Source organism: Mastigoproctus giganteus, chromosome 3, assembly GCF_048544385.1.
Source record: "Mastigoproctus giganteus isolate SK-2022 chromosome 3, ASM4854438v1, whole genome shotgun sequence".
Lineage (NCBI taxonomy): Eukaryota > Metazoa > Arthropoda > Arachnida > Uropygi > Thelyphonidae > Mastigoproctus > Mastigoproctus giganteus.
The window spans coordinates 244267090-244280709 of NC_143577.1; the positions used below are offsets into that span (position 1 = coordinate 244267090).

General features: G+C 35.0%; 1 protein-coding gene across 2 annotated transcripts in view; it reads left to right on the plus strand.

The window, feature by feature from the left end:
• The first annotated feature begins 10373 nt into the window (after positions 1-10373).
• Positions 10374-13620, plus strand: part of LOC150088997 (branched-chain alpha-ketoacid dehydrogenase kinase-like) — a 97901-nt gene continuing 94654 nt past the window's right edge. For both annotated transcript variants that reach the window (XM_090370989.1, XM_090370990.1), the window contains exon 1: positions 10374-11242. In XM_090370989.1, the coding sequence (XP_090227115.1) occupies positions 11030-11242 (213 nt within the window). In that variant the 5' untranslated portion in view covers positions 10374-11029. The remainder of the gene's footprint in view (positions 11243-13620) is intronic.

Consider the following 13620-nt stretch of genomic DNA (forward strand, 5'->3'; position numbering starts at 1 on the left):
GTATATCATTGACAAGACACCATGAGCTACTCTTGCAGCCCGTCTTCACTACTCAGAACTCTTCATATCTGCCTGCACAATTACACCCAGGTCCTTTTCATTCTCTACCACTGTCAGTGTAGTAGCAGAGAGTTGATACGTTGCTCTGGGGTTATTGTTTCTCATATGTAGTACTTTACATTTGTCAATGTTAAACTTCATTTGCCACCTCTCAGCCCATCTGCTCAACCTTTCCAGATCCTGTTGCAGCAGCATAGCGTCAGAAGTGTACTTAACAACCCTGCCAACCTTTGTATCGTCTGCAATCTTGGACATTAAGCTTGATATACCATCATCGTCATTTATAAATACAGAAAACAACGATGGACCCAACACTCAACCCTGAGGGACTCCACTAATAACATTAGTACACGATGAGCAGTGTCCATTGATTACCACTCTCTGTCTTCTCCCCCTCAACCATCCCTTTATCCTAATAGCAATTTGCCTCCAATGCCACACTGCTCCAATTTGTGCAGCAGTCTTCCCTGTGCAATAATATCAAAAGCCTTTCTAAGATCCAAATATGTAATATCAAAGTTATTCCCTGCATCCAGTTCTTTTGTGACTGCATCATAGTATCCAATCAAATTGGTCAGGCAAGACTTTCCCTTAACAAAACCATGCTGTGTCCGAGCTATAACTGAAGTCTGGTCTACATGATCCTGCAGTGCTTCTTTAACCAGTGCCTCCATTAATTTTCCTGGAACAGAAGTTAAACTCACAGGTCTATAATTACTTGTGTTAGCCTTTTATCCTCATTTGTGAATTGGGATCACATTTGCACATCTCCAGTCTTTGGGTACTTCCCCTGAGTCCAAAGAAGCTCTCATAATTATGGCTAAGGGTTTGCTTACTTCATTTGCTGTCTCCTTTAATATAACTGGATAGATCCCATCTACTCTGAATGCCTTTTTTATGTTTACCCTCAACAATTTCTCCTCCACTTTCCTCTTAGTTATTACCAAATCATTCATCTAGCTCACTGCCAGAGTTTAGTTCACCTCTGGCATTCCCCTTCCTGAATAACTGCTCGTGTGTGAATGTAGATGCAAAATACTCGTTTAGTTTGTTAGCCACCTGAGCAGGATCCTCAACTGTTGAACCACAATATCCAGTGGACCAATCTGATTCATCCCTTTCCTTCTAGAGTTTACATAGGTAAAGAACTCTCTTCTGTTTTTCTTTGCATCCTTTGCCAAGGATTTCTCATAATCTGCCTTTGCCTGCCTAATCTCCTTTGTGACTTGGTTACAGACCAGCTTATATCTATCATAGGCTTCCATGTCACCCATTAATTTATATGTATCCCATGCATTTTTCTTCTGTGTCATACGTCTCATTAGTTCATCTGACATCCATTTAGGCATAAACCTTGAACAATATTTCTTAGTTGGTATGTGAAGCCTAGTAGCTTCCAAGATAAGCTCTTTGAATGCTTCCCATTTTGAATTTGCTGTGGGTAACATCATCAGTTGGTCCCACTGTATAGAATTTAAATACTGTCTCAGACCATCATAGTCGCCTTTACGAAAGCAAAAACCCTTCCCTTTACCCCTGATGGTAGTTACCTCTTCGAGTAAATCCTACTTCAGCACGGCGCCTCCGTAGCCAGGTGGGAAGGAACAGTAGTGCATATAGGCGCCATTTTATGAAGGATGTAAAGCAGCTGGAACGAGTACAGAGAAGGGCAACGAGATTGATTAATCGAACAAAGGGTTACTCTTATGAAGAAAGGCTTAAGTTCTGCGAATACAGTGTCTGGAGACTAGGCAACTGCGGGGTGATCTGATTGAAGTGTATAAGGCCTTGAGTGGTTTGAGCAAGTTCAATGCTGATGGGACTCTTCCTCTTGCCGAGATTAATCGCCTGAGCGGACATAAATTCAAATCGAGGAAAGACAGTTGTAGAATAGATGTGCGGAAATTTGCCTTTAGCCAGCGGGTGGTTAATTGCTGGAACAAACTTCCATCTGTCGTTGTAGAAGTTGATAGTTTAAATAAATAAAATCAAGGAAAGACTGAACAAACGTTTGGAGCGAATGACTGGATGAAATGGGAAGGTTTATTTATTTATTTATTATTATTATTTTTTGTTTGATGCTGTATAAGCTTGCATCATATGCGTCTACTAATATAGCATTTTGTCTGACTGACTGTTTATAGTCAGAAAATTCCTGCCTCTAAATATAGAGGCTGGAAAATACAGTCCCCACATGTTACGAAACAGCCTCTAAATATAGAGGCTGTTTCATAATATGTGGACTGTATTTTCTGAATCGATTCAGGACCTGAAAACAGTTATAAAAGTTTTATAAATGTGTTTTCGATCTTGATCGATTACAATGTTTTTTTTTTTTTTTGTTTTTTATATGAAAACCCCAAGCACGAAAGGTATCACAACCTATAGTACTTAGACCTGACGGGTTGTTGGAGATTTGGAAAAAGGGGATTACTCTGGTGACTAAACATGGGTTTCACCACTTCAGTATCCAATTAGCAAATTGGTGGTATTGCACCGGTTGATAAGAGTCATCTATCGCATAGAATATGGCTGTTTGAAGTTTAAAAAATGGGGGTTTGAATAATAAAAAAAACAATAAAAATAAGCAGACATATACCTAGGAAATGTCTGTTAATTCCAGGTACATGTTTGCTTATTCGTGTTTATTATTTATTTTATAAGAAAATAGTTATCAGCAAAGTTCTTTTCAAAAGCAATTTTCTTCCTAATAAATAATATTTGGCTAATTAATTTTTCAGTTAGAAAATAGTCAGTGAACATATATTTTAAGGGAAATCAGGTTTTTGACTAGGTTTTGTTTTGTCAGCGAATTTCATAAGATGCTGTTCATAATAGGAACACAGAAAAATCCCTACTGAAACCTGAATTCCAGAAAGTAGGTTTTTAGGGCGTGCTGTAAATGACGACAGCATAAAACGTAATTGAAATGCTTACGTGACTACAGACTCGTACACCATGTTCTCCTCTTTCAGTACACGTATTTAATAATATATATATTAATCAAAAATGAATAAGAAGTTTACCTCAGTAATTTCTTATAAACGCTCCAATATGGATACTCTCTGTTATATAATTAATTTAGTAAAAATTACTTAAATATCTTTACACCCGAAGGAAGGTGTAAAGATACATTTAAGTAATTTTACTAAATTCATTATATAACAGAGAGTGAGGATAATGGAGAGTTTTACAAGGAATTACTAAATCTCTTATTCATTTTTGATTTTTTATAAGGTAAACGTACTCAGCCTCGTTGTTCTTATATTTTCTAATATATATTAATAAATTATCATTAATTTATTAACATAAAATATTTATTAATACATAATTATTAAGATATAAAATTAAATAATTATATATTAAGTATTATGACGAGTACTGTATATTTAACTGCATGGACAGAAGCAAAGAGAAAAATAAAAATAATAATAATTTTCGCACTACCAGTTGAAATCACCAGGGGACACTGCTGTTAAAAATGACGTCACAAAACAGTTAATATTAGTAGAATTTCAGTATGGTTTTGAGAATTGTTTTCCTGACATTTAATCACTGTTAGTAAATATTTATCTACACTTGAACACACACACGTGAGTATGATATTCTTATGATAATGATTAAATTTATGCATCATTAGGGCATGCTCCAAAATGTTTACTGAGGTTATTTTTGATAATGGTACTTCATAATAAATAATAAATGGACTGTTTTTAAAGTAGCTGATATTTTAATTTAATATTTAAATTAAATTTATTAGTATTAGAAGTGGCCAATGATGCAAGAAAGCTATCTTCAGAGCCAAACAAAAAAAAAAAAAAAAAACCATTTCATCTGTCCATCCCCTCCAATAGTGTTTATCTAGTTATTTCTTGAATTTATTCACGCAAATTTCATTAATTTAATTAATAAATTAAAATAAATATTCATTAATAAATAAAACGACAACGTACCACATAAGAGGTAAACCGGTTCCCGCAGAGTCACCTGTACAATGTTATACACACGATAAAGATTGTATCTAGTTAGGTTAGGTGTGTGTGGTAATTGGCAAAGCAACTAAGGCTATGAGGCATCAGTATTTTGTGTATATAACTGCGTTTATTATATTGCGTTGCACCATAAGAGATCTGTTTTTGTGGGTATATTAAAGTTCCATGTGGTCGGATTATTAAAATTCAGACTTACATGTTCCATGTTAATATTATTGCTGCCATAATTTTCTTCTGCCAACTGTTGTTGGTTAGTGTCCACACTTTCTAATTCTTTTAAAGTAACTTCAACTGTTTGAGCTTTTTCTTGGACTTCCATTTCTGTGGCATCATCATTTGTTTCATCTTCATTCGAATCATGTTCGTTTTCTTCGTCACTTTCAGGTTTGGAACGGTTTATTGTAAGCCAGTTTTGTAAACAAGGGGAATGTTTTTTTCTAATTTCCTCTTTATGCAGTCTTTCCACTTTTTTTCTTTGGTGGCATGTCTAAAATTAATTTGGTCTTTATTGTTTTATTTAAATTTCCATTCGCCATTACCTGTTTATATAGCAATCAAAAAACACTATAACTTATAACTTATTCAGTTTGTACACAATGCGTGAATTGCGAACTGTTATGCATTCGATCTTGCGCTGATGAAACGATCGCCTGATTGGTCCCTTCAAAGTTACACCTGGACAGCAAATAGATCTACGATGATATGCAGTATGTACTCAGATGTAAGGATGCATGCAGGCTTGAATCACTGTGAGAAAATTAATTTTCACCCTCCCTGTGCTGTCTTGATTCGACATCATCGAGGGCGCCATTTCATCAGCTAGCCTCGGGTGTCGAAATAGCTTGACACTGTACTGATGTAGTCTGTCAGTGGCGTCCTTCTCCTGTCGGCGCCCTTGGTATCTGCCCCCAATGCCAAGGCGTTCCTACGCCACTGCCGGGGACCCCCAACTCTGTGTCACAGTACATTGTAAGTTTACATATAGATAGTCTGCGCAGTGTAGGCTATGTTGGTTCCTCCTGCCCTTTAGCTGCGGGGCCTCTAGCGAGACTCGCCGATTGCTTGTCCACACCTCGGGGTAGCCGGGAAAAAGGGGTAAAGATAAGACAGGTGGACGATAGAAAGGCTTTCCATCTGGAAGCAGGAAGTTAAAGGTATAGAGGGAGGACACATCCTGTGGAGGGAGCCCACCCATCACAGCACAGGGGGAATGCCAAAAGCAGTAAAGAGTTATTGGTGGTAGGGTCCACCAGGAAAAGGGTTTGGAATGGGAAGTGGGGGTGGACGGTGGTTATGACTACTGTGCTACCGCAAGGGCATCAACATCTAATACTGTATGAAGTGGCATGTATGTGGCTAAATGGTCGATGCGCCAAGGGGTCTCTCTAACAACCCACCAATCTATTTTAAAACTGCAACGCAAGTATTCTCTCGGGTAGTTCTTGACGGCACGTCGACCGCATGCAGTTATCTTGAAACCTTTCTAGAACCGGTACTTCTACCAATTCTACACTCGTTCCCAAATACTGTACAATTTCAATTGTGCACTGTAGAGATGTGAGGCAGTATGTAGGCAGGACCATGCCTGCCTGCATATTGCCTCACATCTCTACAGTGTCTACCAATGTACGCTGTTATTTATTATAATAGCGTACATTGGTGATGAAACCGTATTTATATCGGTTAAAAAAAGGGGTAGGTTGAGTAAGAGTTCTAAAAAAAGTATAATATTTGGCTCTTTTACTATGCTAGTTATAACAATGATATTTTCACTGTTTAATTGGAGCAGAACTGTAACCATTTCCGTAGTCTCTTTGCTAAATCTTCTGATTTGGCCTTGCTGTTTGCAGTATGTTTGCTGTACTTGAATGATGCTGAATAAATGAATTTTGATAAACTGGTTGGTTGATTAAAATTCGTCACGATGAGTGTATTATATACTTGTATATAACAGAATACAATATACATTTAAGTAATTTTTAAAGCCCTATTTTGTTTAAGTTTATTTCATTCATTTTAAAAGGAGTATTAATATATTTTGATATTTCAGACTGTTTATTCCTCTTATCATTAAACTAAAATTGATAGTGATCATTTCCCACACACTATTCATTTGCATCGGAAAACTTTAATTGGAAGCCTTAGAATCTGATAATTAGTTTAGTAATAATCCCCATTCAGAAACTGGGTGTAAGTTTCCAATTGGTTGTTTATGTTGTACAATGTTTATCTAATTTTAAAGGGGGATAGACTATGAATTGTGGTTATCAGGTTGGTTGGTAGTCAGGGTTCTTTAATTAAAGATACTTCAGAGCTGTAAATAGCCACTTCATTTCGGTTTTCTCATTCCTTACCTTGCTTCCGTTTTTTAAAATTCTATAATATCCTTTGTGTGTGGCTGCGATATGATCAGATTTAATAGTTAATGGGAAGTAGTTATTGACCATTATTTTGATCAAAATTCCAATACTGGTGGTTGCAAAGTAATCAACAATGTAGCAGAGTTAGGACAAGAAAGGCTTTGAACTTTGTTGGCCAAAGTCTGTTTAGGTCCATATCCGTTGTCCAAAGTCTACTGAGGTCCATGGCCGTTAAAGTAAACAAATAATTTTATCTCAGATGAGTAAAATTAAAACATGTTTGCCTTTTCTGACAGGTAACCGAGCAAAGATTGTTACCCAAAATAAGAGAATTTAAAAGTTTCAAAAACAATACTTTTCAGACAGAGTTTAAGCATCAGTTGTATTGAAGTGATGATTCAAATGAAATGCAAATAAATACTGCAGACAATTAGTTATAGATTATTTTATTGATTACTTAATTAAGATATCCAAGAAAATAAGCCATTTATGAGTTTTGAGGTACATCATAATAATGAAATCACTGTAAAAAAAGACGCACATTTAAGTATTTTGTAATTATTATACATCAGATCTACCTCAGTAGACTTTGGACAACGGATATGGACCTCAACAGACTTTGGCCAACAAAGTTCAAAGCCTTTCTTGTCCTAACTCTGCTGCATTGTTGATTACTTTGCTACCACCAGTATTGGAATTTTGATCAAAATAATGGTTCGAATAACTACTTCCCATTAAGAAAGAAAGGATGGTCTTTTCTACTGCTTCTTTAACTTTCGCCACTCAGTGCAGAAATCACAGTCAGTGTTCAGAAAATGGCACCAAAACACACACTAGCAACTGAAGTCATTTTGCGTCTTGTTTCATTGTACAGTGTTATAGCACACGAAAATAAGTTTTGGATTTCTCTGTTTTTTGTTGTTTACTTGGTAATAATGAGAATTTTAATTTCTATCTGTATCTGTATCTTCCTCGTTGTTCCAAACTAGGGTTAGGTCAGGCGAATCAAAGCCTTCCATCTTTTTCTATCTTCCCAAATCTTATCTTCTGTCATTCTCTCTCACTCAATTCCCTTCGTTTCCACATCTTCCCTAATCTGATCTCTTCGTCTTTTTCGGAGTCTTCCTGTCCATTTTAATCTTAAACATTGTTTTTGGTATTCTGCTCGAGTTCATTCTCTTCATGTGTTCAAACCATCTCAAACGTGATGCAATCATCTTCACCCCGCGCATTATAGCCTTAGTTGCTAATGCGCCAATAAAACCAAACCAACCAATCTTCACCCTCAAACTTTCTATTCCCAAGTTCATTCTAATGTCAATATTTCTAATTTTGTTTCTTCTAGTTTTAGCAATCATAGTCCTTAACACCTTCATTTCCATTGCTTGGATTCTGCTGGTATCCTTTTTATTCATCCTCGACGTCTTAACAACATAGGTCAAAATGGGGACAAAATATGACCTATTTATCAGATTTTTATGCTTAATTGAAACTTCCCTAGCACATAACATGCTGTTAACGTTATAGAAGAAACTCTGATTATAACAAGGAAATAACAAGGAGAGCTGCTACTCTCCTTGTTATTTCCATATCTAGCCTGCCATCCTTTGTTAATACACTCCCTAGGTACTTAAAATTGTTCAACACTTCCAACATTTCATTCCCAAATTTTATTCCTTTTACACTCACTTCTCCCACTCTGTCCATCATCATCTCTTTGCTTTTTTGGCTAGTTATCTTTAGACCATACTCACTGCTACACTTTCCCGATGTGTTAGTTTCTCTTGAAGTTCTTTCTCCTCGTTTGCAAGGACATCATCCGCAAACACAGCTGTTCCACCTTTTTTATCATCCAACTGTACATGCAATTGTTATACGGTATATTGCCGGTACATATAATTATTATACGGTATACTGTCCATGACAATAATAAAAAGCAGTGGTGACAATTTTTATTTCTAATTTTCACTATATCATCTGTTGTAAAAGATATAGCAAAATCAGATGAATGGGTTGTATATAAAACTCGAAAGTGACTCACTACACTGAGAAAATCTTGCATGAGTAAATGTATATCGGCAATTAATCTACATAACAAAATTTCCACACCATAAAGCAGTAAAATTTCTCTTTATAATTGTAAGTACCTTATATTACCGAGGTATATGATGATGGTTCAGTAAAGATTGCATCTCTTGCTAATTCATCTAGAATTAGCAAGGGATGTTTGAAACTAGGCACGTTTATTAAATCATTTTTTAAATGGTTGCCATCCAGGAAAATATAGTTTTGCCATCAAAAAATGCACCTTCAGAGAGCATTTCTGTAGAGTGCATGTGTTTCTTTAAAATTGTGACTCAGTTCTCTCACAGAAAAATGCTTGCAATTCGTAAAACGACTTCAGAGATGAAAAGTGACAGAATGTGAAGGGTGCCACTCTTGGAGAATAAGCTGTGGCCAAAAAATTAAGTTCAAGGATCTCCTTTGAGACTTTGGAGACATAATAAAATTATGGATACATTTTGGTAAATCCGGCGACCGCCTCAGAAATTGCTTTAGTTTTTATCTTCCTTAGAGGAACAGGTAGCGAAAGATGGATCTTTGCAAGGCTGGATTTATAGTGGTTCTCTTATGGCCCAGTAAATCTGGCCATTACCGAAGAATCCTTCTAAACAGAATCGTGTCAAGACTCTTGAATACCTAGATGTAAACAAAGAATATTTCCCCTCTCCACAAAATGAAAAGTTTTTCAATCCTGTGGCTGGCACATCGATGCAGTCACTTCAGGCTTTAACTTCAAAAAAGCATAAAAATATGACCTTATGTGTTTTTTCCAAATTTGGTGGAAATTTAGTTCCTTGCTTCCTTCGCTTCTTTTGAGCGTATTGATGGAGAGAGAGAGAGAGAGAGAGAGAGAGAGAGAGAGAGAGAGAGAGAGTATTGCCACAAGAAGATTACATATAATGTTGCAACTTGCACATCACGTTACTGTTGTTGTCTTTTATAAGTAATGCCACACCACAAGTCCACAACACCCAATCGGTTATATCAATGATAACGGCATGTTACCATAGGGAGGGAGAGAGAGAGAGAGTTTCTATCTGGGCAATCTTTGTAAAGGGTTGTGCACAGCCATCTTAGTTGTACAATACCAAGGAAATCATGGCGATAATTACAAATTAGTTGATTCAGCGGTATATTCATATGGCGAAGAAAGTGTAGCTAAATCAGGGCACAAAACTCGGAGAAGCCCAAATGGAAAAAAAAAATAAAAAATTACACAAAAAATATTTATGTTACACCAGGGTCCAAGTTCATGATGATACACTACTGCCTTTATGTCGTTATGAAAAAACTCAAGATTTTATGTAATGAAAAGTTTGGTTGTTCATATATCGTAATAGAGCAAAAGAACGTAGAATGCGCTATTAATAATGTATAAATAAACAAGATACACAAATAAACAAACAAAAACAATTAGAATGGATACAAATTTGTGCATGCATTCATACAAACAATAAATGTTTTTATCATAGAATATATTTTTTTAATTTTTGTTGTTTGCATATTTTTTGACGATATTGATATATCTTCTCATCAAAATAATAATAAATTATTCGTTTTATTATACACATAAGAAATGCATTAGTACATTTTTTTTTTTATGATCGTCGTCTTTGTTCCATTTTGACGAGGGTATGTGCTTGAATGAAATTATTATTTAAATAGTCGCCATTACCAGAAGGGCAAAAAAAAAAGTTTTTGTGCTATATAAAACAAACTGTAAAGTCTTTGTCAACTCGACGAAGTATAATTAAAATTAGCAAATGGAGTTAGTCGGTTTTTGACCTCTTGGAAGACGTGACAATCGAACAAGATAGCCTGGACTTTATGCTAAGCAGCGCTCAGTGGTTAGAGGTTACGCATGCGCAGTATCGTGTGACTGTCTTGTCCGGCTGTTAACTTCTGTTTGGCAAGATGATGGAGTTGGTTCTCGTTCGCTTTCCCCAAAATTTAATTTTTAAACTGTATGTGTTTTTTTGTTAATGGAGATTGAGTTTTGGGAGTTACGAGCCACAGTGTGTGAATCGCACTGGCTTCCTGCAAGGTGAAGTTTGTATTGTAAGCAACCGATTTGGCTGAACTTCGAATTTGAAGCAGTTTGTTCTCATTTCCTTCCTTCCTTTCTTCAACCTCAGCTTAACGCTGTCCGACCAAATTAGTAGAGATTTTTCGAGTTCTTGGTTATGCGTGGAAGTAGAGTATTTTTGGCTTCTCAATTGGACTTAAAATTTAACAGATTTGCTGGGTTATGATCACAATTTTGCATTAGTGTTATTTTATGTTATCTGAAACTTATCGTAGTCGATTAAACCCAACTGCCTTCTAAGATCAGCAGTTAAACACGCACAGAGGATTTACATGAGAGAATTAGAACCAGATTCGGTCAATATTAAACATATTTGAAGAGTATCCTCTAATTACAAACAACCCATCGAGTAGTTTCTTATAGCGTTAATGGATAACAGAAATCTAGCACTAATGCATTAATGAATCATAACGATTTTTAATCCCCCCCGCTCTCCTTTTCTGAAGCAAATTTGAAATAATTTTGTCATGATGCTTTTGTCCCAGTTTCATATTTGTTTGTGTCCTGGAAAAGAGATCCAAAAACAGAGCTTATCATGTATGAAAATTTATACAAAAACATCATCAATTCGAATGTTATCGTATTTTCGGGGACCAGAATATGGTCATCAGCTGAAAGAAAAAACGAAAACTGTACAGTCGTTCTATAACCAGTCTGCCATCGATGTTGCTGCTGCCAAGGTAAGTTCGAAGGCCTTAATTTATTTTTATTAGAATTACATAATCATTTTAAAACTGCTCTGAAAGTTTCTTTAGTTGAAGGCGTATAATCAAAAGAATATGGAGATTTTGTTAAAAAAAAAAAAAAAGTGTGTATGTGGGGGGTGAAGTAATGGTGGTATGCAAGTCAGTTAGAAATTAAGGGAATTAACATGCAAGTTAATATGTAATTAAAACAAATTACATATTAAAATAAATTTTTAAAAATTATGTAACCCCGAGTATGTTCTAAGCAAATTAAGTTACAATTGCAATAAGTGAAAAGTATGAGTTGCAAAATATTATCTTAATGTAAACTTATTTCGATAATGGCTGCAGTGTCACCTATTGTCTTACTAACTTGTGAACTGTAAATTAAACATTCTGGAGAGTATGATAAGATAAAATATCAGAAGTTGATGTTGGTAGTACTGTTGGAATTTCTTCTGGCAATTTATTGTCATGTAATATCTTTGGTTAATTTTTATTTTTTTATTATTTTTTTTTATATAAGCACTTTCTCATTGGTTACTTATCATTAATATCTATAAATGGCTCATCAGACTTCATTAAAAGATTTATCTACAGTAATTTGACAAAACAGGATTTTTCAATATGATAGAATTGTCTGAAACGTGTGGCAGTAATCAGGTTTTTATTAACTAGTGGCCCTTAATGCTTGTAAATTTAATTTGAGAGATTTTTGGTGGCTATTTTTATTTTTTTTTATTTAATTTAACTTGTGTTTTGAAGTCCTGCTCATCCAGTGATAACTTGGTATGTTTTGTTTTTTACCATTTCAGAATTCTCTGCTTAATGGGGTCAAAGTGATCTCTACATTTGCTGAGGCTTTTATTTACCTGTCAGTGATAATTTTGATTGCTGTTTCTTTTTGTTGTTTAAATACTATGAATGGATCCAAAATTTAAAGGATTTCTGAAAACAATTTTCAAGGAGTATGTGTTAGAGTTCTGTTGAAATTATCATGGGAAAAATAGGTTACACATTAGTTATCTTTTAAGAGTTGCAGTATGATAATTTGAATGAAGAGAGGGAGAAGTAAAAATGGCAGATTAGTGTTAGGGAAACCAGACGTATGACTACCGTACAACAGGTTTTGGACTTTTGAAATGAAATCAATTTTGAATTTATAAATTACTTATTGGCAGAAGTTGTGGATAGATTTATTTATTTCCTGTAGCATGAACAGGGGCATTCCTAAATCCATATGTGGTGCCCGGGCGCCAATTGAAATTTGGCACCCCTCTTTAAAATTATTCATGTGTATGTAAGTTTCAGATTTTCAGGTGTCCCTTGAACGTTGGTGCCTGGGTCCAGTGCACCACTTTCACCCTTGGGATGGCCTGCCCTTGATCATGCTAACCCAGTTTAAGTTGTGTTATTCTGTAACATGTAAATCAAATCTCATAAGGATTTAAGAATATCATGTTAGTAAATTAAATGCTTAATTCCTTATTTATGTTGCTGTAATTTGCTTTTAGTTAGCATATTTTCAAAATGTTTTCTATGGTGCAAATTACGTTTGCTTAGTTCAGACTTTAGAAGATGAAAGCTGATTAAGATTTCAAAGTACATAAATCCTGTTAGCTTGAGATATAATTTCATTAAAAATAATGTGCACTTATTGTGGTTTAGAATTCAGGTAAAACAGTATAAATAGGAATAATCTTTGTGTGGGGGAGGTTAATATTGAATCAGTGGTTTTGGCAAAAAAATCTGTTGTGGATCAGTTAATTTTTCAGTTATTACCCCATGGAATGCTAAAATTTTTGCAATTTTTTAAAAATTATTATACTCTTTAATGATTAGGTGCAATATGGCTTAAGTTGCTGATGCATTTAAAACTCTACAGCAAGTAATCAATTTTGATGATTAACCGTGAAATCATTGCAAATGGCTGTGCAAAAAGGTCCTTGGTGACCCAGATAAAAAGGGGGCTCGTTTATTTATGTTGAGATTTTGATGGCTCCCTCAAGTGGGACCTCTGGTGTGGTACATCCAATGCACCCTCTATTTGCATGGCCCTGATTGCAAACAATATTTAAAACATCATTCATAATGAACAAACAATAAAATTCACTTTATAACAATTAATGCAACTTAGTGTCATTCCTACTTTCCATTATTTCTTTAAGCTAAACTGCTTATTGTCCTTCTTTCAGAACATTTATGAACTTAATGAAATTTTATAATTTTCATTTTATTTTTTTTCTGTTGATCACTGAAATTGATATTTTCTTTTCATGGAATAACTTTTTTTTTTTTTTTTTTTTTAGTCTTAAATTCAGGGAAATTAAATATAATTAAGTTTAAGATCAGGCTGGTGTCTGAGAAAGACA